This window comes from Mauremys mutica, chromosome 6, assembly GCF_020497125.1.
Source record: "Mauremys mutica isolate MM-2020 ecotype Southern chromosome 6, ASM2049712v1, whole genome shotgun sequence".
Classification (NCBI taxonomy): Eukaryota; Metazoa; Chordata; order Testudines; family Geoemydidae; genus Mauremys; species Mauremys mutica.
The window spans coordinates 231979-253530 of NC_059077.1; the positions used below are offsets into that span (position 1 = coordinate 231979).

General features: G+C 48.0%; 1 protein-coding gene across 1 annotated transcript in view; it reads left to right on the plus strand.

Moving 5' to 3' along the window:
* The window catches only part of LOC123373220 (myosin-IIIb-like), a 142690-nt gene that overhangs the window by 115622 nt on the left and 5516 nt on the right, over nucleotides 1-21552 (plus strand). The window contains exons 27-29 of the mRNA XM_045022086.1: nucleotides 13260-13425; nucleotides 17463-17768; nucleotides 18191-18275. Coding sequence (XP_044878021.1) covers nucleotides 13260-13425; nucleotides 17463-17768; nucleotides 18191-18244 — 526 coding nt within the window. The 3' untranslated portion in view covers nucleotides 18245-18275. The remainder of the gene's footprint in view (nucleotides 1-13259; nucleotides 13426-17462; nucleotides 17769-18190; nucleotides 18276-21552) is intronic.

Below are 21552 nucleotides of genomic sequence, written 5' to 3' on the forward strand. Positions count from 1 at the left end.
CTGGATGTTGTACCTTTGTCAGTTAGGCTGAAGAGCCCTGTATTATCAAATTTCTATTCCTCATGTAGATACTTATAAACTGTGATCACGTCACCCTTAACTTTCTCTGTGAGAAACTAAACAGGTTGAGCTCCTAGAGTCTATCACTATAAGGCATGTTTTCCAATCCTTTAACCATCCTCATGGCTTTTCTTTGAACCCTCTCTAGTTTATCGGTATCTTTCTTGAAATGAGGACATCAGAAATGGAAACAGTATTTTCGTAGGGGTACCACCAATGCCAAATACAGAGGTGGTAAAACCTCTCTACTCCTGCTTGAAATTCCCTTGTTAGTGAATTCAAGGATCATGTTAACCCTTTTAGCCGTAGCATCGCACAGGAAGCTCCTGTTCAGCTGATTATCCCCCACAATCCCCAAATCTTTTTCAGAGTCACTGCTTCCCTGGAGAGTCCCCCATCTTGTAGATGTGGCTTATGTTCTTTGTTCCTAGGTATATACATTCATATTTGGCCATATTGAAACACACATTGCTTGCATCCAGCTTACCAACCAATCCAGCCCTTTTTATTAGTTATATTTCCCCAAATGTTTGTGTCACCTGCAAACTTTGTCAGTGATAATTTTGTTCCAGGTCATTGATAAAAATGTTAAATAGTGTAGGGCCAAGAACCATGTCAAGCTACCTCAACTGGTTCCTGACAGTGCATGCCTGGCTCAGGGCAGACTGTCAAGAAGTAAGGCACAAACCCTAAATTGGTTGGATGTTCCATAATTAGGTTTCACCAACCAAGTAACAAGAGTGAACTCCACAAGCTCTATAACAGCCTTACCCTGGAGTCACAGACCATCACATTGGGCACTCCAGTCTATCTTGCCACCCAGGGAAGCTTGTCTTTGTGATAGATGGTCCCTTACAGCAAAAATCACAACAATATTCAGGTTTCAGAGTGGTGGCCATGTTAGTCTTATCAGCAAAAAGAACAGGAGGACTTGTGGCACTTTAGAGGCTAACAGATTTATTTGAGCATAAGCTTTCGTGGGCTAAAACCCACTTCATCAAATGCATGCAGTGGAAAATACAATAGGAAGATATATAGACACAGATGACATGAAAAAAAAATGGGTGTTGCCATAGTATCTCTAACGAAAGTAATCAGTTAAGGTGGGTTATTATCAGGAGGAGAAAAAAAACTTTTATAGTGATGATCAGGATGGCCCATTTCCAACAGTTGACAAGAAGGTGTAAGTAACAGTAGGGGGAAAAATTAGCATGGGGAAATAGGTTTTACTTTGTGTAATGACCCATCCACTCCCAGTCTTTATTCAAGCCTAATTTAATGGTGTCCAGTTTGCAAATTAATTCCAATTCTGCAGTTTCTTGTTGGAGTCTGTTTTTGAAGTTTCTCTACGCAAAAGAAAAATGGACACAAATCAGATGTCAAGAATTATAACATTCAAAAATCAGTCAGAGAACACTTCAACCTGCCTGGTCACTCGATTACAGACCTCAAAGTCGCAATACTCCAACAAAAAAATCTTCAAAACAGACTCCAGTGAGAAGCACCAATGCCAGAGGTGTTTAAGGTGGCTCAGGACCTTGTATGCCTCATGGCGCCATCCTCCCCACAGAGGAAAGACAAGTCGCCGGTGACCGCCCAGCCCCCGTTCCCATCAAGGGGCAAGCCGGCGATGATGGTGCACCGATCTCCATCTCCAGCACCCCTCTCCCTGGCACAGTCCACCCAAGTGGGGGAGCCGTACCAGTACCAGTCCCCTCTTGGCACCGCTTGCCAGCACTGCAGAGTACCACTCCTCTGTGGTGGTCCTTCTCGGAGACCTCGGAGGCACAATCCTACTGCTCCGATAGGACCAGGAGCAGAAGGTCTAGGTCCTGCCGTGACTGCCATCCCTATCTGGCGCTTTGGCCACCGCAGTGGCAACCATCTGGACACCCTGGGCATATCATCAGAGCCAGGGACAAATCCAAGGATCAAGGTCCGGGTCCGAAACAGTGTCTTCGGCGTCCTTCATCTTTGCACAAGCAATGTCGACACTGCCAGCAGCGGCGCCACCAACACTTCTACCTTCGCCTGAGGCACCAGTACCAACTCTTCTGACATCAGCACCACTGGCATCGATGACCTGGGCACCGCCGGCATCAGCACTGATAATCCTAGTTCCGGTGGCCCCAGCACCGCATGTTATGGACTTGGTGGCACAGCAGTACTGGGTGCTGTGTGACCCCCTGGGTGCCTAGGGGAGTGAGCAGGGCCCATTGCCAGGACTTTCCTCTTCATCTTCCCCAGACATTGATGGCCCTGGCCTTGGAGGATAACAGAGTCCTGCAACAACTTCTGCGACGAGTGGCCCAGAACCTGGAGATCCAGGCGGAGGAGGTGGTAGAGCATGCCGACCTGATTTTTGACATCCTCGCCCCCTCCGGACCGTCTCATATTGCCTTGCCATTAATAAAGACTATTACCAAGACCATAAAGACCTTGTGGCAGACCCAGGCATCTCTGTCTCCTATGGCCAAGAGAAATGAGAGGCGGTACTTTGTCCCTTCAAAGGGATATGAGCACCTATATACCCACCCACCCTCCATTGCCTGGTGGCTGATGCAGCTAACCAGCGTGAGTACCAGGACCCCTCCTGTAAAAATAGGGATGCTAAAAGACTAGACCTTTTTGGGAAGAAGGTCTACTCCACTGGGGAGCTGCAGCTCTGCATTTCGAACCAGCAGGCCGTTGTTCGCAGATAGTCGCATAACACCTGCAGTGTGATGGCCAAGTTTCCTGAGCTGCTGCCGCAGGACTCTTGTGCAGAGTTCTCAGCACTGGTGGAGGAAGGAAAACTGATTTCCCACGCTTCTATACAGGTCGCATTGGCCGTGGCAGATGTGGCCTCCCACACAACGGCCACAGGAGTTGCAATGAGGAGTTCCTGGTTGCAGGTCTCTGGTCTCCTCTACGAGGTTCAGCAAACCATCCAGGACTGCCTCTTCGAGGGTTCAGCCCTATTTTCCGATATTACGGATAAAAGACTCCACAGTCTAAAGGACTCAAGGGTCACCCTCAGGTCCTTGGGCCTCCACACTCCCGGCACTTTTGGCCTCAGCCTCCTTCACGGTTCTACCAGCCACAGAACCGGCAGGACGCTCCTCGGCGGAGGAAAAGGAACGGCAGGAGAAGACAGCACCCTTCCTCTGGCCAGGGCTCTGGCCAGCGCAAGACACCTCCTGGCCCCAGACCAGCCTTTTGAGGGTACAGTCGAGGATGGTGTACCAGTGCAAGAACTGGATCTACCCTGCCTTACCTTTTCGTCCCGACTATCTCCTTTCTACTGTCCATGATCCCGTATAACTTCGGACCGCTCGGTACTCTGCACGGTAGAGAAGGGATACTCCATCCAATTCTGTGCCCTCCCGCCCTTCCAACCCCCTTCCCCATCCCTCTTCAGGGACCCCCCTCACAAGCAAATCCTTATTCAGGAGATACACTCGCTCCTCTCTCTAGGGGCAGTGGAAGAGGCTCCTCAGGAGCAAAGAGGCAAGGGTTTCTACTCCCGGTATTTCCTAATACCGAAAGCCAAGGGTGGGCTCAGGCCCATCCTAGACCCGCGAGAACTCATCAAGTTTGTGAAGAAGCTCAAGTTCTGCATGGTCTCTTTGGCCTCCATTATCCCGTCACTGGATCCAGGAGACTGGTATGCCACCCTCGACTTGAAGGGCGTGTACTTCCATGTAGCAGTAATTCCTCCCCACAGAAAGTACCTCAGGTTTGTGGTGAACAACAGCCACTATCAGTTCACAGTCGTCCCGTTCGGCCTGTCAGTGACTCCTTGAGTGTTCACCAAGTGCATGGCAGTTGTGGCGGGGTTCCTGCATAAGCGGCGGGTACAGGTGTTCCTGCACCTCAACGACTGGCTGGTCAAGGGCTGCTCCAGGTCTCAAGTGGAGGCACAGATCGGCTTCATGAGAATGACGTTCGGCGAACTGGGTCTCCTTCTAAACAAAGGGAAATCAATGCTGTCCCCTGTTCAGAGGATAGAGTTTATAGGGGCAGTACTGCACTTGACACAAGCCAGGGCATACCTCCCAGAAGCGAGGTTTCGGTTCCTGGGCAACATCATACGGGGTCTCAGGCAGTTCCCCTACAACACAGCAAGGAATTGCCTGAAGCTCCTGGGACACCTGGCGGCTTATATCTATGTAGCACAGCATGCCAGACTCAGACTTCAACCACTTCAGTAGTGGCTAGTGTCAGTATATTGGCCAGTCTGGGACACTTTGGACAGGATTATAACCCTGTGTCGCCTGGTACTCAACTCCCTCCTGTGGTGGCTCGACCCACAGGTAGTAGATCCAGAGGTCCCCTTCGCCATCCCTCTCCTTAGTGACAGATGTGTCAGACTTGGGCTGAGGGGCACATTTGGGAGATCTCAGAACACAAGGCCTCTGGTCTCAGGTGGATCTTGCTCTACACATCAATGTCAGAGAGCTGAGAGCGGCGCGCCTGGCATGCCAGACTTTCAGAGTCCACCTAGCAGGGAGATGTGTATCAGTCCTGACTAGGGTGACCAGACATCCTGATATTATAGGGACAGTCCCGATTTTAGGGGACTTGTCCCGCGTCCCGACCTTACATTGGTCGGGACGTCTGGTCACCCTATATGAGGGGGACCGCGGCAAGCTGGCGCCACCGGCGCCATTCACCTTTCCTCCCTGGGCCCTGGGACAGCGCGCAGCTGAGCTCCCGGCTCAGCGGCGCCAGCCCACAGGGCCTGCTGCCCAGCCCCCTGCCCCGGGCGCACAGAGAGGCAGCAAGGAGGTCTCGCTCCGCTGCGTGCTGCAGCAGGGCGGGGCTTATAGACGCAGGCAGCGGGCACCGGGCAGAGAGCCCCCCCCCCCCCCGACCCGACCCTAGGAAGGAGCAAGAGGGACTGGGAGGGACCTGCCTGCTGAATGCTTCCTGGGAGCCGCTCCAGGTAAGCACTGCTGGCTCACCTGGCCTCCTGGGAGGTCCCTCTGGGGAGGCTCACCTTAGACCCACTGCCCTCAGCCCCCACCCTGACCTTGTTCCCTCAGCCTCTCCCGCAGTCCCCCCTGTGCCCCCCACCCTCAATCCACTGCCCTCAGCCCCCCCGACCCTGTTCCCTCTGCCTCCCCCACAGTCCCTCCCCTCCCCCCGTTCATCTCACCCTGCATGGATGTGGAAATCTGTCCCGGATTCCAGGCTGTCGTAGCCCCTGGGGCAAAAGATCAGCAGAGGTTTCCAAAGGGAAGTTTGCAGCCTTTGCTCAGACCCAAACATTTTCACTTTAAAAAAAATATAATAATAAATACCCAAACCCATCCTGATACCCATCTGCTCTGTCCAGATTTGCTGTTATCCCTGTTGAGGCCAAAGTGGTTTGAAAAATTAAAAATCCATGACACCATTGTGTTGCTTTCCCCTGTGTTGCTTGTTAATCTGATGGACCTGCCAATAATGAATAAAGATGAATGCCCTGGGAGCAATGTGTCAGGCAGACAGTTTGTCAAGTAGGAAAGTGAATGCTGAAGCCCTCACAAAATGCAGAGGCTTTTCTTAACCTGAGAACTGAAAAAGAGCCAGATACCCTGCATGGGTGTGAAAGTGACAAGAGCCTAGCGACTGATCAGAGCAGCGCCAGGTTTGAAGTGACAAGGAGGGTCTGTGTCATGAAGTCTGCATTTCCACTGAGGACTCTTCCATCGCCAGGGTAGCACTGGTGCAGGTCTGCCGCCCGGCACAGCAATGCTGAGAGGTGCCAGTGTAGACCCAACCCACTGCCCTCAGCCCCCACCCTGACCCTGTTCCCTCAGCCTCCCCCGCAGTCCCCCCTGTTCCTCCCACCCTGAACCCACTGCCCTCAGTCCCTGCCCCCGTTCCAACAGCCTCCCCCACAGTCTCCCTGCTCCCCCCAACCCACTGCCCTCAGCCTTGCCCTACCCCAAATCTCTTCTTCAGCCTCCCCCGTCATCCCACCCCCTCAACTTCCCCCCATTCCAGTCCTGCTCCCCTCTGTCTCATCCCCTCCAGACCCTGTCCCTCTCCCCAACCCTCCCCAGCCCAGCCCCATTGTCTCCCCCGCCCCGCCCCACTCTACACAGCTCTCTCTACCCTGTCCCATTCATGCTCCCCTCAGCCCCTACCCTACTCCCCCCATCCCAGTCCTGTCCCATCCCCCTCAGCCCCCCCCAACTCCCCCAGTCCCAGTCCTGTCCCCCTCAGTTCCTCCACCCTGCTTCTCCCAGTCCATCCCCACACACCCACCAACTCCCTCGACCTCCCTCCCTCCCTGCAATCCCACTGCCTGGACCCACTCTCATCCCACTCAGGACATGCAGGAAAAAGAAGCAATGGGCTTAAATTGTAGCAAGGGAGATTTAGGTTAGACATTAGGAAAAACTTCCTAACTGTAAAGGTAGTTAAGCACTGGACAAATTACCTAGAGAGGTTATGGAATAGCAGTCATCGGAGTTTTTTACGAGGTTAGACGAACACCTGTCAAGGATGGTCTAGTTGTTATTACTCAGTCCTGCCTCAGTGCAGGGTTTGACTAGATGACCTGTTGATGTCCCTTCCAGTCCTACATTTCTGTGATTCACACTGAATTGCCTTGTGCCACTGTCTAGTAGTACTGACACACTGTTCTCTGACATGCAGATTTATAAAATTGTAGTTAGTATACAGTTTAGAGACTAGCAATTTTAAAGCTCTGCATGTTCAGACCAACTGAGCTGAAAATTGTGATCTACAGTATTCAAAACTATTAAGATGTGGGCTGCAATAAAATCAGCATGAATTGCTCAGCAATGTCAATGGACTCAGCATTGCGCTGCTCTATATTGTAAAATGTTACAGTGAAATCTTGCAGGTATTACATAGAACGCCGCCTTGCCCAAGTGGTAACTAAGCATAACATCCTCCTGTTTCAACATTCTTAACTTGTATCCCATAGCTCCTAGAAGTTGGTTTTTTTCAAACACTGAATGCTGCTAAGTTATGAGTTTTAACAGGTTTTTTTCTTTTAAACCACAGCACTGAATGTTGTTCTAAAATTGTTTTCCAAATATTCTTAAACTCCCAGTTTATCCCCCGCTGATGTTCATTGTGAAAAGTATTGCAGGTCTAATAATAATATTTGGCACTTTTTGTAATTCACTGTCCAACATGTGTTTTGTGCTCTCCTCTGGTGGATTTTTAGAGGATAACTGTATAGCTACCAGCTAAGGGAGTTATATCTTGAACTCAAGTAGTAGAATCATAGAATCTCAGGGTTGGAAGGGACCTCAGGAGGTCATCTAGTCCAACCCCCTGCTCAAAGCAGGACCAAACCCAACTAAATCATCCCAGCCAGGGCTTTGTCAAGCCTGACCTTAAAAACCTCTAAGGAAGGAGATTCCACCACCTCCCTAGGTAACCCATTCCAGTTCTTCACCACCCTACTAGTGAAAAAGTTTTTCCTAATGTCCAACCTAAACCTCCCCCTCTGCAACTTGAGACCATTACTCCTTGTTCTGTCATCTTCTACCACTGAGAACAGTCTAGATCCATCCTCTTTGGAACCCCCTTTCAGGTAGTTGAAAGCAGCTATCAAATCCCCCCTCATTCTTCTCTTCTGCAGACTAAACAATCCCAGTTCCCTCAGCCTCTCCTCATAAGTCATGTGCTCCAGCCCCCTAATAGTAGAAGCTCATGCTTTTAAGTCTGGATGGCTCGGGTTCAATCTTTGGTGACTAGCTATGATGGAGGTTGCTACACTTATAATCCCTTTAATCAGAGGTTCTGAATATGCTTTGTTGTAGGCAGAGCTAGCCTATAGTTAAGCAACCAAAAATTTAGAATGGGAAGTGTTGGAATGTTGGGAACTGTTATAATTTTTCCAGTCTGGAACGAACATCCCATCTGAGGGATGGGGACGGGGAGAGAGGAGAGTGAGACAGGACCAGGAAACAGGGACAAGGAATCCAGAGCGGTAGTGGGGGGCAGTTGAAATCAGATGAGGAGCTGGAGGGGTTAGACGGCAATAGGATAAACATAGACTGGAGGGGATGGGGAAGAAATGTCTTTGACTACTAGAGACCACTCCGTTCAGGAGCCTGGAATAGACCCAAGATTCCTGAGTTTCACAGTTCCTCTTCTGTCAGCAGCAGATATCTGTGAAACCCAGTGGCAAAAAAAGTGTCTCATTCCCCTATAGAGCTGATCTATCACGTATAGGATGACAACCTACTGCCTCTGCCATCACTTACTCCATTAGCTCTAGTGGCAGAAGTCTGTGCAGTGGATCTAAAGGTTCATCGGCAGGGTTGGAGCCATGCAAGGTTCACGATGATTCCACATGACAGAATTTCTGGGACAGTTCAGTTTTGATTTTTATAAAAAAAACCTGGGGAAATGCATACAGAAATACGGTGACCAGATGCCTAAATAGGGGAATCTCAAGCAGGAGTAGAGAGGTTATTTTATCTCTGTATTTGGCACTGGTGCAACCACTGCTGGAATCCTGTGTCCAGTTCTGGTGTGCACAATTTAAGAAGGATATTGATGAATTGGAGAGTGTTCAGAGAAGAGTCACAAGACTGATTAAGTATCAGAGGGGTAGCCGTGTTAGTCTGGATCTGTAAAAGCAGCAAAGAATCCTGTGGCACCTTATAGACTAACAGACGTTTTGCAGCATGAGCTTTCGTGGGTGAATACCCACTTCTTCAGATGCAAGTACTTGCATCTGAAGAAGTGGGTATTCACCCACGAAAACTCATGCTGCAAAACGTCTGTTAGTCTATAAGGTGCCACAGGATTCTTTGCAAGACTGATTAAAGGATTATAAAACCTGCCTTATAGTGATCTCCTCAAGGACCTCAATCTATTTAGCTTAACAAAAAGAAGGTTAAGAAGTGACTTGGTTATAGACTGTAAGTATCTACATGGGGAACAAATAAGTTGCAGCTAGACAAATTCAGACTGGATAGAAGGCATACCTTTTCAATGGTGAGAGTAATTAACGATCAACGATATACTAAGGGTCATGGTGTTTTTCTAAACGCTTTTTCTAAAAGCTATTCTCTAGGAATTATTCTGCCTGTGCTATACAGGCGGTGAGACCAGGTGATCACCGGATCCCTTCTGGCTTTATAATCTCAGAACTAGGTACATCAATTCACATGCAAATTTCTCATTGAATTCAATAGGTGTCCTTGCCCTGTGGCTTGTGGGCGGGCTGCAGCAGGGGCCATACAACCCCTCTCACAGCTTCCTAGGGCCCCCTCTCATGGCTCTGTGCACCTGCGTCTGTCGTTGTCGTCTGCGCTCCCTCCCCCCCCGCCCACCACCACTCGCCCAATGTGTCCTGATATTTCACTCTTGCGATCTGGTCACCCTAGTCCTGACAGACGACACCACAGCAATGTTTTACATCCACAAACTTGGGTGCACGCTCCTCTCTCCTGTGCCAGGAATCCCTCATGCTGTGGGACTTCTGTGTAGAGCGCTTGATACACCTTCAAGCATCGTACCTCCCTGGAATACAGAACAAGCTGGCAGACCATCTCAGCAGGTCGTTTCACTGCCACAAGTGGTCCCTTTGCCCAGACATAGTAAAATCAATTTTCCATCAGTGGGGCGTTCCCCAAATAGACCTGTTTGCTACGCGATGCAACAGGAAGTGTCAGCGATTCTGCTCCTTCCTGAGTCACAGCCTGGGCTCCATCGCAGACGTTTTCCTCCTCCCATGGGGAGGCCATCTCCTATACACGTTCCCACCTGTCCCTCTCGTTCACAAGGTGCTCCTCAAGATTCGCAGGGACCAAGCTTTGGTGATATTGATAGCTCCAGCCTGGCCCCACTAGCACTGGTACACATCACTCCTGGAAATGTCCATGGAAACTCTGGTCACCCTGCCACTCTTCCCAGACCTAAAAATGCAGGATCATGGCTGCCTCCAACATCCAAACCTCGAGTCGCTCCACCTCACAGCATGGAAGCTCCATGGCTGATCGCAGGGGAGCTCTCCTGCTCTGATCAAGCCAGACAAGTTCTCCTTGGCAGCAGAAAACCTTCCACAAGAGCTACCTACCTTGCCAAGTGGAAGAGGTTTTCAGTCTGGTCAGAGCAGCACCTCTCGTCCCCGACACTCGCCTCGGTGCCACTTACAACGGATTATCTTCTCCATCTTAAAGCAGCAGGAGCTGTCCATGTTGTCAATAAGGATTCACTTGGCCTCCATCTCTGCTTTCCGCCCAGGCGCAGAGGGATGCTCGGTCTTTGAGAATCTGATGGTCAACAGGCTATACCCGCAGATCTGACAGCCTATCCCAGCTTGGGACCTCAATCTGGCCCTTTCCAGATTTACGGGATTGCCATTTGAGCCCTTGGCGACATGCTCCCATCTCTATCTCTCATATAATGTGGTGTTTCTGGTAGCGATAACCTCAGCTAGGAGGGTGTGAGAACTCAGGGCCCTAACATCAGTGCCCCCTTACACTGTATTCTATAAGGACAAGGTTCAACTCAGGCCTCACCTGGCTTTTCTCTGAAAGGGTGTGTCTCAATTTCATATCAACCAGGAAATCTTCCTCCCTATATTCTACCCTAAACCGCATTCATAGAATCATAGAATCTCAGGGTTGGAAGGGACCTCAGGAGGTCATCTAGTCCAACCCCCTGCTCAAAGCAGGACCAAACCCAATTAAATCATCCCAGCCAGGGCTTTGTCAAGCCTGACCTTAAAAACCTGTAAGGAAGGAGATTCCACTACTTCCCTAGGTAACCCATTCCAGTTCTTCACCACCCTACTAGTGAAAAAGTTTTTCCTAATGTCCAACCTAAACCTCCCCCTCTGCAACTTGAGACCATTACTCCTTGTTCTGTCATCTTCTACCACTGAGAACAGTCATTCCAGCACCAGGAAGCAGAGACTTCACTCACTGGATGTCTGCAGAGTGCTAGCCTTCTATATCAAGAGAACGAAACCATTCCGAAGGTCCATCCAGTTATTCATGGCAGAAGTGGACAGAATGAAAGGTCTTCCTTTCTCCTCTTCATCATGAAAGTTAAACTTACAAATGTAGAATTATGTAAAAAAAACCCTACATTCTAAAATAAAACATTGTAAAACTTTAGCACCTACAAGTCCACTCAGGCCTACATCTCATTCAGCCAATCACTCAGACAGACAAGTTTGTTTACATTTACAGTAGATAATGCTGCCCTCTTCTTATTTACAGTGTCACCAGAAAGTGAGAACAGGTATTCACATGGCACTGTTGTAGCCGACTGTGACGGGTTGGATCACAGAAACCCCTTTGGGGCTGCAAACTGATGTGCCAAGACTACTTCCGCCCCTGCTTTCCCTGTCAGCTTGGAACTCCAGCACCCTGTCTTGTTGAGCCAGACCCTCCAGTCTGCTCCAACACAGACCCAGGGTCTGAACCACGAGCCCCAAAGCTGCAGACTTAATTGAAAGCAGCTTAAGAAGTGTTCCTGCCTTTAACACTCAGATGCGCAACTCCCAATGGGGTCCAAACCGAAATAAATCCGTTTTACCCTGTATAAAGCTTATACACGGTAAACTCATAAATTGTTCGCCCTCTATAATACTGATAGAGAGATTAATATTAATACGTACTCTGGGTTAATTAATAAGTTAAAAAGTGATTTTATTAAATACAGAAAGAAGGATTTAAGTGGTTCCACGTAGTAACAGACAAAACAAAGTGAATTACCAAACAAAATAAAATAAAACACGCAAATCTAAGCCTAATACAGTAAGAAAGCTGAATACAGATAAAATCTCACCCTGAGAGATGTTTCAATAAGCTTCTATCACAGACTGGATGCCTTTCTAGTCTGGGCACAATCCTTTCCCCTGGTACTGACCTTGTTCCAGCTCTGGTGGTAGCTAGGGGATTTCTCATGATTGTAGCCCCCGTATCTGATACGGAAACTACAGAACCCAAACCACCAAAAAAGAAAATCAGCCTTCTGCTGGTGGCATCTGACCTCTCAGATTTTGAAAGGCCCTTCAGATTCTTAAATCTTGGGTTGAGGGCTGTAGCTATCTTTAGAAATTTCACATTGGTATCTTCTTTGCATTTTGTCAGATTTGCAGTGAAAGTGTTCCTAAAATGAACAACCTGTGCTGGGTCATCATCCGAGACTGCTATAACATGAATTTATGGCAGAATGTGGGTAAAACAGAGCAGTAGACATGCAGTTTTCCCCCAGGAGTTCAGTCACAAATTTAATTAACACATTTTTTTAACGAGCGTCATCAGCATGGAAGCATGTCTTCTGGAATGATGGCCAAAGCATGAAGAAGCATATGAATCTTTAGCACATCCGGAATGTAAATGTCTTGCAACGCTAGCTACAACAGTGCCATGCGAAAGCCTGTTCTCACTTTCAGGTGACATATTTAAGAAGCGGGCAGCATTATCTCCCATAAATGTAAAAAAACTTGTTTCTCTTCGCAATTGGCTGAACAAGAAGTAGGACTGAGTTGACTTGTAGGCTCTAAAGTTTTACATTGATTTGTTTTTGAGTGCAGTTATGTAACAGAAAAAACTACATTTGAAGTTGCACTTTCATGATAGAGATTGCACTACAGTACTTGTAGGAGGTGAATTGAAAAATACATCTCTACCCTGATATAACGCAGTTCTCGGGAGCCAAAAAATCTCACCGCCTTATAGGTGAGACCATGTTATATTGGGTTTGGTCCGGTTCGGCGTCCCGGACTGCACCAGCTTCCCCAGCGGTGATTTAAAGGGCCTGGTGCGCCAGCTGCTGCGAGGAGCCCCGGACCTTTTAAATCACTGCCAGAACTCTGGCAGCAGGGCTCGGACGGGGATTTAAAGGGCCCAGGGCTCCCTGCAGCGGCCGGAGACTCTGGCCCTTTAAATCATTGCCTGAGCCCAGCTGCCGGAGCTCCAGCGGTGATTTAAAGGGCCCGGGGCTCCCCACTGCTTAACCGCATTATATCAGGTCGTGTTATATCGCGGTAGAGGTGTGCTACTTTTGTTTATCATTTTTAAGTGCAAATATTTATAATCAAAAATAATATAAAGTGAGCACTGTACATTTTGTATTCTGTGTTGTAATTGAAATCGATATTTGAAAATGTAGAAAAACATCAAAAACATTCTAGGCACATCTCTAATGCAGATGCTGCTGCTCAGAAAGGCCTGGAGAGGTTCTGGGGCCCAGAGCAGTGACTGTGTCTGGTTCTGTAGGGGTGAGAGCCGCTGCAGACATTACATGATTGAGATGCAGCCCAATGCACGCTACGTGATCCTGGGGGAGGACCGAGCTCACACTTCGCTCACCGCGCTGGTCCAGTACCATCGAACTGTGGGAATCCAGCCCTTCATGGAGACGTTGACTGTGCCCTGTGAGCTGGTAGGTGTTGGGGACTCCAGGTGTGACTTATGGGCAAAGGGTGGGAGGGCTCAGACTGTACCCTTTGAGCTAATGGAGTTTTCCCGATGGTAGTATTGCTTTGTGTTCCCATAGGAAATGTCCAGTACTTTATCAACTGGTCAGGCAGCCCGGACCCCTCCTACCTTTATTCACTAGGGAGCTCTAGCAGCTGGGCCAGTGGTTCTCGATCCACGGCCCAGTCAGCACACAGCTGCAGCCCACATGACATCCTAAAGGCCATACAGGTAGTATATATATTGTGTGCCTGTGGCCCACACAAAACAGAGAGAGCTGCATATGTGGCCCATAATGGTAAATAAGTTGAGAACCGCAAAGCTAGGCACAGCAACGCAAGTTAGTATTTTGGTGGGGAAGAGGGATGCTCCCATTGCATCCCTGGCCATCCCAGGGCATCTCTACAAGCTGTGCATTATGTCTCTGCCCCCCAGTTACCATCCTGGGGAGCGGTTCTCACAGCTCCATTGCATCCCAAGCCCCTCATTGATGTTCTGGAGGCAGGGGCACTCCTGGGGGTGTCCTTCAGAGTCTCAATGCGTGGATGAGACGATGGTGTAGAGAGAAGGTGTTTACGTTCATTAGGAACTGGGGAAACTTTTGGGATGGGAGGAGCCTATACAGGAGAGATGGGCTCCACCTAAACCAAAGTGGAACCAGACTGCTGGCACTAAACATTAAAAAGGTTGTAGAGCAGTTTTTAAACTAGGAGATGGGGAAAAGCCGACTGCTGCAGAGGAGCATGTGGATCGGACACAGACTTCTCTTAGGGGAGAGTCTGATGATCGAGAATCTCCAGGTTATAGTCGGGAGCAGAGGATGGAAGAGGATAATGTAAGGGCCGGATCAGATGATAAACAGTCACATAAAAAAGAATCTGGCACTTCAGAAAAGGGCAGAAAAATGAACAGGGACAAGTTTTTAAAGTGCTTGTACACAAATGCCAGAAGTCTAAATAATAAGCTGGGTGAACTAGAGTGCCTTGTGATACAGGAGGATATAGATATAATAGGCATCACAGAAACCTGGTGGACTGAGAGCAATCAATGGGACACAATCATTCCGGGGTACAAAATATATCGGAAGGACAGAACAGGTCATGCAGGGGGAGGAGTGGCACTATATGTGAAAGAAAATGTAGATTCAAATGAAATAAAAATCTTAAGCGAATCCACATGTTCCATAGAATCTCTATGGATAGAAATGTCATGCTCTAATAAAAATATAACATTAGGGATCTGTTATCGACCACCTGACCAGGACAGTAATAGTGATGATGAAATGCTAAGGGAAATTAGAGAGGCTATCAAAATTAAGAACCCAATAATAGTGGGGGATTTCAATTATCCCCATATTTACTGGGAACATTTCACTTCAGGATGAAATGCAGAGATAAAATTTCTCGATACTTTAAATGACTGCTTCACGGAGCAGCTGGTACGGGAATCCACAAGGGGAGAGGCAACTCTAGATTTAATCCTGAGTGGAGCGCAGGAGCTGGTCCAAGAGGTAACTATAGCAGGACTGCTTGCAAATAGTGACCATAATATAATAACATTTAACATCCCTGTGGTGGGAAGAACATCTCAACAGCCCAACACTGTGGCATTTAATTTCAAAAGGGGGAACTATACAAAAATGAGGGGGTTAGTCAAACAAAAGTTAAAAGGTACAGTGACTAAAGTGAAATCCTTGCAAGCTGCATGGGCGCTTTTTAAAGACACCATAATAGAGGCCCAACTTCAATGTAAACCCCAAATTAAGAAACACAGTAAAAGAACTAAAAAAGAGCCACCATGACTTAACAACCATGTAAAAGAAGCAGTGAGAGATAAAAAGACTTCCTTTAAAAAGTGGAAGTCAAATCCTAGTGAGGCAAATAGAAAGGAGCACAAACACTGCCAACTTAAGTGCGAGAGTGTAATAAGAAAAGCCAAAGAGGAGTTTGAAGAACAGCTAGCCAAAAACTCCAAAGGTAATAACAAAATGTTTTTTAAGTATATCAGAAGCAGGAAGCCTGCTAAACAACCAGTGGGGCCCCTTGACGATCGAAATACAAAAGGAGCACATAAAGACGATAAAGTCATTGCGGAGAAACTAAATGGATTCTTTGCTTCAGTCTTCACGGCTGAGGATGTTAGGGAGATTCCCAAACCTGAGCTGGCTTTTGTAGGTGACAAATATGAGGAACTGTCACAGATTGAAGTGTCACTAGAGGAGGTTTTGGAATTAATTGATAAACTCAACAGTAACAAGTCACTGGGACCCGATGGCATTCACCCAAGAGTTCTGAAAGAACTCAAATGTGAAGTTGTGGAACTATTAACTAAGGTTTGTAACCTGTCCTTTAAATTGGCTTTGGTACCCAATGACTGGAAGTTAGCTAATGTAACGCCAATATTTAAAAAGGGCTCTAGAGGTGATCCTGGCAATTACAGACCGGTAAGTCTAACGTTGGTACCGGGCAAATTAGTCGAAACAGTAGTTAAGAATAAAATTGTCAGACACACAGAAAAACATAAACTGTTGCGCAATAGTCAACATGGTTTCTGTAAAGGGAAATTGTATCTTACTAATCTATTAGAGTTCTTTGAAGGGGTCAACAAACGTGGACAAGGGGGATCCAGTGGACATAGAGTACTTAAATTTCCAGAAAGCCTTTCACAAGGTCCCTCACCAAAGGCTCTTACGTAAATTAAGCTGTCATGGGATAAAAGGGAAGGTCCTTTCATGGATTGAGAACTGGTTAAAGGACAGGGAACAAAGGGTAGGAATTAATGGTAAATTCTCAGACTGGAGAGGGGTATCTAGTGGTGTTCCCTAAGGGTCAGTCCTAGGACCAATCCTATTCAATTTATTCATAAATGATCTGGAGAAAGGGGTAAACTGTGAGGTGGCAAAGTTTGCAGATGATACTAAACTGCTCAAAATATTTAAGACCAAAGCAGATTGTGAAGAACTTCAAAAAGATCTCACAAAACTAAGTGATCGGGCAACAAAATGGCAAATGAAATTTAATGTGGATAAATGTAAAGTAATGCACATTGGAAAAAATAACCCCACCTATACATACAACATGATGGGGGCTAATTTAGCTATAATGAGTCAGGAAAAAGATCTTGGAGTCATCGTGGATAGTTCTCTGAAGATGTCCACGCAGTGTGCAGAGGCGGTCAAAAAAGCAAACAGGATGTTAGGAATCATTAAAAAGGGGATAGAGAATAAGACTGAGAATATATTATTGCCCTTATATAAATCCATGGTACGCCCACATCTTGAATACTGTGTACAGATGTGGTCTCCTCACCTCAAAAAAGATATTCTAGCACTAGAAAAGGTTCAGAAAAGGGCAAGTAAAATGATTAGGGGTTTGGAGAGGGTCCCATCTGAGGAAAATTAAAGAGGCTAGGACTTTTCCGCTTGGATATGATAGAGGTATATAAAATCATGAGTGATGTTGAGAAAGTGGATAAGGAAAAGTTATTTACTTATTCCCATAATACAAGAACTAGGGGTCACCAAATGAAATTAATAGGCAGCAGGTTTAAAACAAATAAAAGGAAGTTCTTCTTCACACAGCGCACAGTCAACTTGTGGAACTCCTTACCTGAGGAGGTTGTGAAGGCTAGGACTATAACAATGTTTAAAAGAAAACTGGATAAATTCATGGTGGTTAAGTCCATAAATGGCTATTAGCCAGGATGGGTAAAGAATGGTGTCCCTAGCCTCTATCTGTCAGAGGATGGAGATGGATGGCAGGCAAGAGATCACTTGATCATTGCCTGTTAGGTTCACTCCCTCTGGGGCACCTGGCATTGGCCACTGTCGGTAGAGAGATACTGGGCTAGATGGACCTTTGGTCTGACCTGGTACAGCCATTCTTATGTTCTTATGTCCTGGGGACTGCTGCATCTGGGCATTTTACTTCCGGCTGCTGACTTGGAGACTCCTGCAGCTAGCTGTGGATCTCTGTCTTCTGAATTCTGCCCTTTTTCCTTCAGAAAGGTGATGGGGACTCTGATTATGAGGAGTTGAAATTCCACACCCTGGCCCCATGCCCAGCAGATGGAGAGAAGCAGCCTCAAAAGGAACAGGCTGATCTTAATGGGGCACCTGCTGTCAGCCACACCCAACATGCAGGAGCAACTGCTGTTCTCAAGCACATGCGGTTCATGAAATCAAAGAAGTGCCAAGAGCAGCAGCTGAGCCCTGGCGAGGAGCCGAGCCCATGTGAGGCTGGGGTGGCCAGACGGGCCATTCCTCGCCTCTACCCCTCCATACGATTGGCAATGTGGGAAATCCAGCAGGTAAGAAGGCCGGCAGGTTCCGTCCATCCACCCTGTATCCGTTGGTCACCGCAGCAAACCCTGTCTGTCCAGAGTGTCTGCAGGTGAGTTAGAAGCTCTTTGCCTGGGGACCAAGTGGGGAAGAGGGCTCCTTAGAAGTGGAAGGCAGTGGTCTCCTCCCTGTTGCAGGTTTTCCAGGCTTCTCGTTTTCCATGCCCTGTGGTTATGTGGCCTCTGGATCAAGGATGTATTCACCGGGAACTACAAGGTTTCAGACTTCCTCACTCTTGGAGAGCAGATGGTGTGAGAGCGTCTGGGCATGAATAGCACAGGGCCCTGCAGGGCTTTGGTGGGGAGGTCCCCAGTGTGGGATGGCAGAGGGGGTTGTGTGTCTGTGTGATTGGGCAAGGGGGCTGACATTGTGCATCTACTTTGCCCTGCAGTTTTCGTCCCACTCCTCAAATGGTTCCTATGCCGAGCGGAAGCCCCAGAACTGAAGGCAGCGGGGCCCACAGCAAGAGTGACATGGTAAGAGCGGGGCCTCTGCAGCGGGGCAGGTGGTAGATGCAGCTTCCCTAGGGAAGTCAGAGGAACAGAGGAGCCATTTCATCTCATTGCACCTGTGGCTGCTTGGAGAGTCTCCCTGGACCAGCACCTACACAGATTTGGGAGTGGAGGGTAAAATGGGAGAGCAGCTGCCAGCAAAAGCTAGAGGGGCTTCTGGGAGTCTGCACCATAGGGAGACCAGGGAGGGGAGGAAAGCTGCATTTTCAGCATAGGCTTTTGTTTCGGTGGCACTGGGGTGAGCAGAGTGCGTCAGAGGCAATAACCATGTCCTGCCCTGAGGAGTTCAGTCTGTTAAAAGCCACAGCATATGACAACAGCTGGGTGTGGGGAGTAGGAGAGAATGAGGGTTACGGCAAGTTAATCGGCGCTCTGCTTTGTTCAGCTGCATGTACAGCTTGTGGGTCTGAGCAGGGACCCAGGAGCAGATAGTGCCAGTGGGGAGGCACTGAGCAGGTAGCATTGGGGTGCAGCAGGGGTAGTGAGGAGAGAGAAAAGCAAGGGGCAGAGCTGTGCAGGTGAGGTAGAAGAGCTGGGACTTGATGTGGGAGGAAAGAGCAGCCAATGATGGGGTTTGAGCAAGGCTGACATAGTCTAAGCAGCAGGAGAGGGAGGGTATTGTAGCTGTAGTACAGATGTGAGATGGATTAGAGAGGGCACGGGGAGGACAGAGAGGGCACTGGGGAGGAAGTGACCTCTGATACAAGATGGCCAGACAGGAAGGCTGTTCCAGGGGTCAAGAGCTGCGGCAGAGTGGCAGGATTGGAGGGAGGCATAGAGGAGAAAATCAGTGCTGGAGAAAAGGCAAGATTCTGGAAGCAAAGTCTTTGAACAAGGACAGTGAGTGGCCACTGGCTCCTCTAACGAATGCAAATGTGTGAACTTGAAATCCAAGGTTCCTGAGACTTTTGGGATCTGGAGACTCAGAGGGTAAGACTGAATTAAGAGCAGCTCAGGCCAGTGTTCGCTGCCTCCACAGAGGCACAGCTGGTTCTCTAGGAGTGGTGGGGACAGTCTTCTCTGCTTGATTCAGAGTGGTAACCGTGTTAGTCTGTATCAGCAAAAACAACAAGGAGTCCTTGTGGCACCTTAGAGAGTGTCAGCCTATGATGCTAGCTGTGGTGCTGGGGGATTCATAGATTGTAAGGCCAGAAGGGACTATTAGCTCATCTAGGATGACCTCCTGTACAGAAGAGGTCAGAGAATTTTAAGCAGCTACTCCTGTATTGGGCCCAATAACTTTGTTTGACTAATGCATATCTAGTGGATGTACAGGCAGTGGGTGAGAGCCATGCCCCACCTGGCTGGTGAGAGCCAGTGGAGAGGTGTTGATGTCACTGTTGTGAATCATTGACAGTCATCTCCTAAGAGAGGGCAAGGAGCTGGCTTCTCTCAGCAAGTTAGACCTTGCTGCAGAAACCATCCCTTGGCACAGACAGTCTGCCTAGCCATGTCCCAAATCTCCCCTGTTGGGGCAAGATTGTTGAGGAGGTTGTGGTAAAGCATCTCCAGCAATATCTGGATTGTTCAGGTCTCTGACTCCCATCAGGTCCGCGTCAGCCTGGTGATGGATGAGCGTCAGGTGTCCGAGCTGATTCTATCTGCTGCCTATGACACCGCTGGCCACAAGGCTTTGCTGATCTGTCTGAAGCTCCTAGCAAGAGTTGTCAGGGTGTTCAAGTGGCTCTGCTCCATTCTTTTGAGAGATTGCTTATCTGCCCCAAGGCAGGGGTCCTATCTTGTCACCCTGTGACATACCAGGGTACAATCCAGACCAGTGAGTAGCTGTGTCACCTCTGCCCAGTAACCTGGGGTGCCCTTTACAGTGCTCTGCTGCTGTAGCCCCCAGCATGGACTGCTCACAGCCTCCAGCATGTAAGTCACTTCCAGCCACATCTATGTGTGCTCCAGCCAGCCAGCCACACCTTGGCTCTTACCAGCCTTAAAGTCACCACAGAGAGATTCCAACACACTCCCACTCCCAAATTTCCCCCCAGACACGTATGTTCTGTATTGCCCAGCCCTGGACAGTACGAATATATTCAGTCTGTTATTCCTTTAAGGGAATAATATGCAGACAATTTGCCACCCCAAATGGAGTTACCCAGACACTTCAACTTGAACACACTAGATTAGATAAAACAATAGAACAAGTTTATTAACTGCAAAGAGAGATTTTAAGTGAGTGCAAGTAATAAGGCATAAAACTCAGAAGTGATTGCAAGAAAAATAAATCATAGAATCATAGAATCTCAGGGTTGGAAGAGACCTCAGGAGGTCATCTAGTCCAACCCCCTGCTCAAAGCAGGACCAATCCCCAACTAATCATCCCAGCCAGGGCTTTGTCAAGCCTGACCTTAAAAACCTCTAAGGAAGGAGATTCCACCACCTCCCTAGGTAACCCATTCCAGTGCTTCACCACCCTACTAGTGAAAAAGTTTTTCCTAATATCCAACCTAAACCTCCCCCTCTGCAACTTGAGACCATTACTCCTTGTTCTGTCTCCTTCATAGAAATATAAAATGCTTACTGGGGTCTAACTTAACAAACTGCATTAGATTCACAGCAAAGTTTTCTCACCACATGCTTTCAATAGTCTTACTAACCAAACTCTGTAGGTCTAGACCCCTCCCCCAGTCCAATGGCTGCGTTCTTTGCCTCTTCAGGTACAGTGAATGTGACAGATGGAGAGATAAGGTTGGCTTGAGGTGTTTGTCCCTCGTTTTTACAGTTCCAGTCTCCCTCTTGGAAAAACATTTCCAGCTGAGAACCAGGAGCCAAAGAGTCTACATGGAAGGATGTTCCTTGCTGTTTTTTTCACCTGTTTGAACATCCTTTGTCTTCCCTTCCTGCTTGATGACTCTGCTTACAGCTTAAATGCATATTAAGCAAAACCAACTTCTGTGTAGGCAGGGCTGTGGAGTTTGGAACATGTGTTAACACCGTACAGGGGAATCTTATAACATCATAGACAGTGTTGCAACACATATTTTACAAGGACAATACTGGCCAGCAAATTATGAGTTTTCAAATAGTACTTTATGAAGCATACTTTGTACAGCGTTATTACAGGAGTGTTTAGGATGTGAATGCGGTGGTATATTCTGTCACACTGCTATTGTTGAATGTGTATATGGGATCATCAGAGAGAGGTGAGGAAGTGCATGTTGCAGCGACCACAGGCTGAGGACTCCCAGCTCTGTATTTCCATCTCTCCCAGCCCCCAACATAGGGGAGTGAT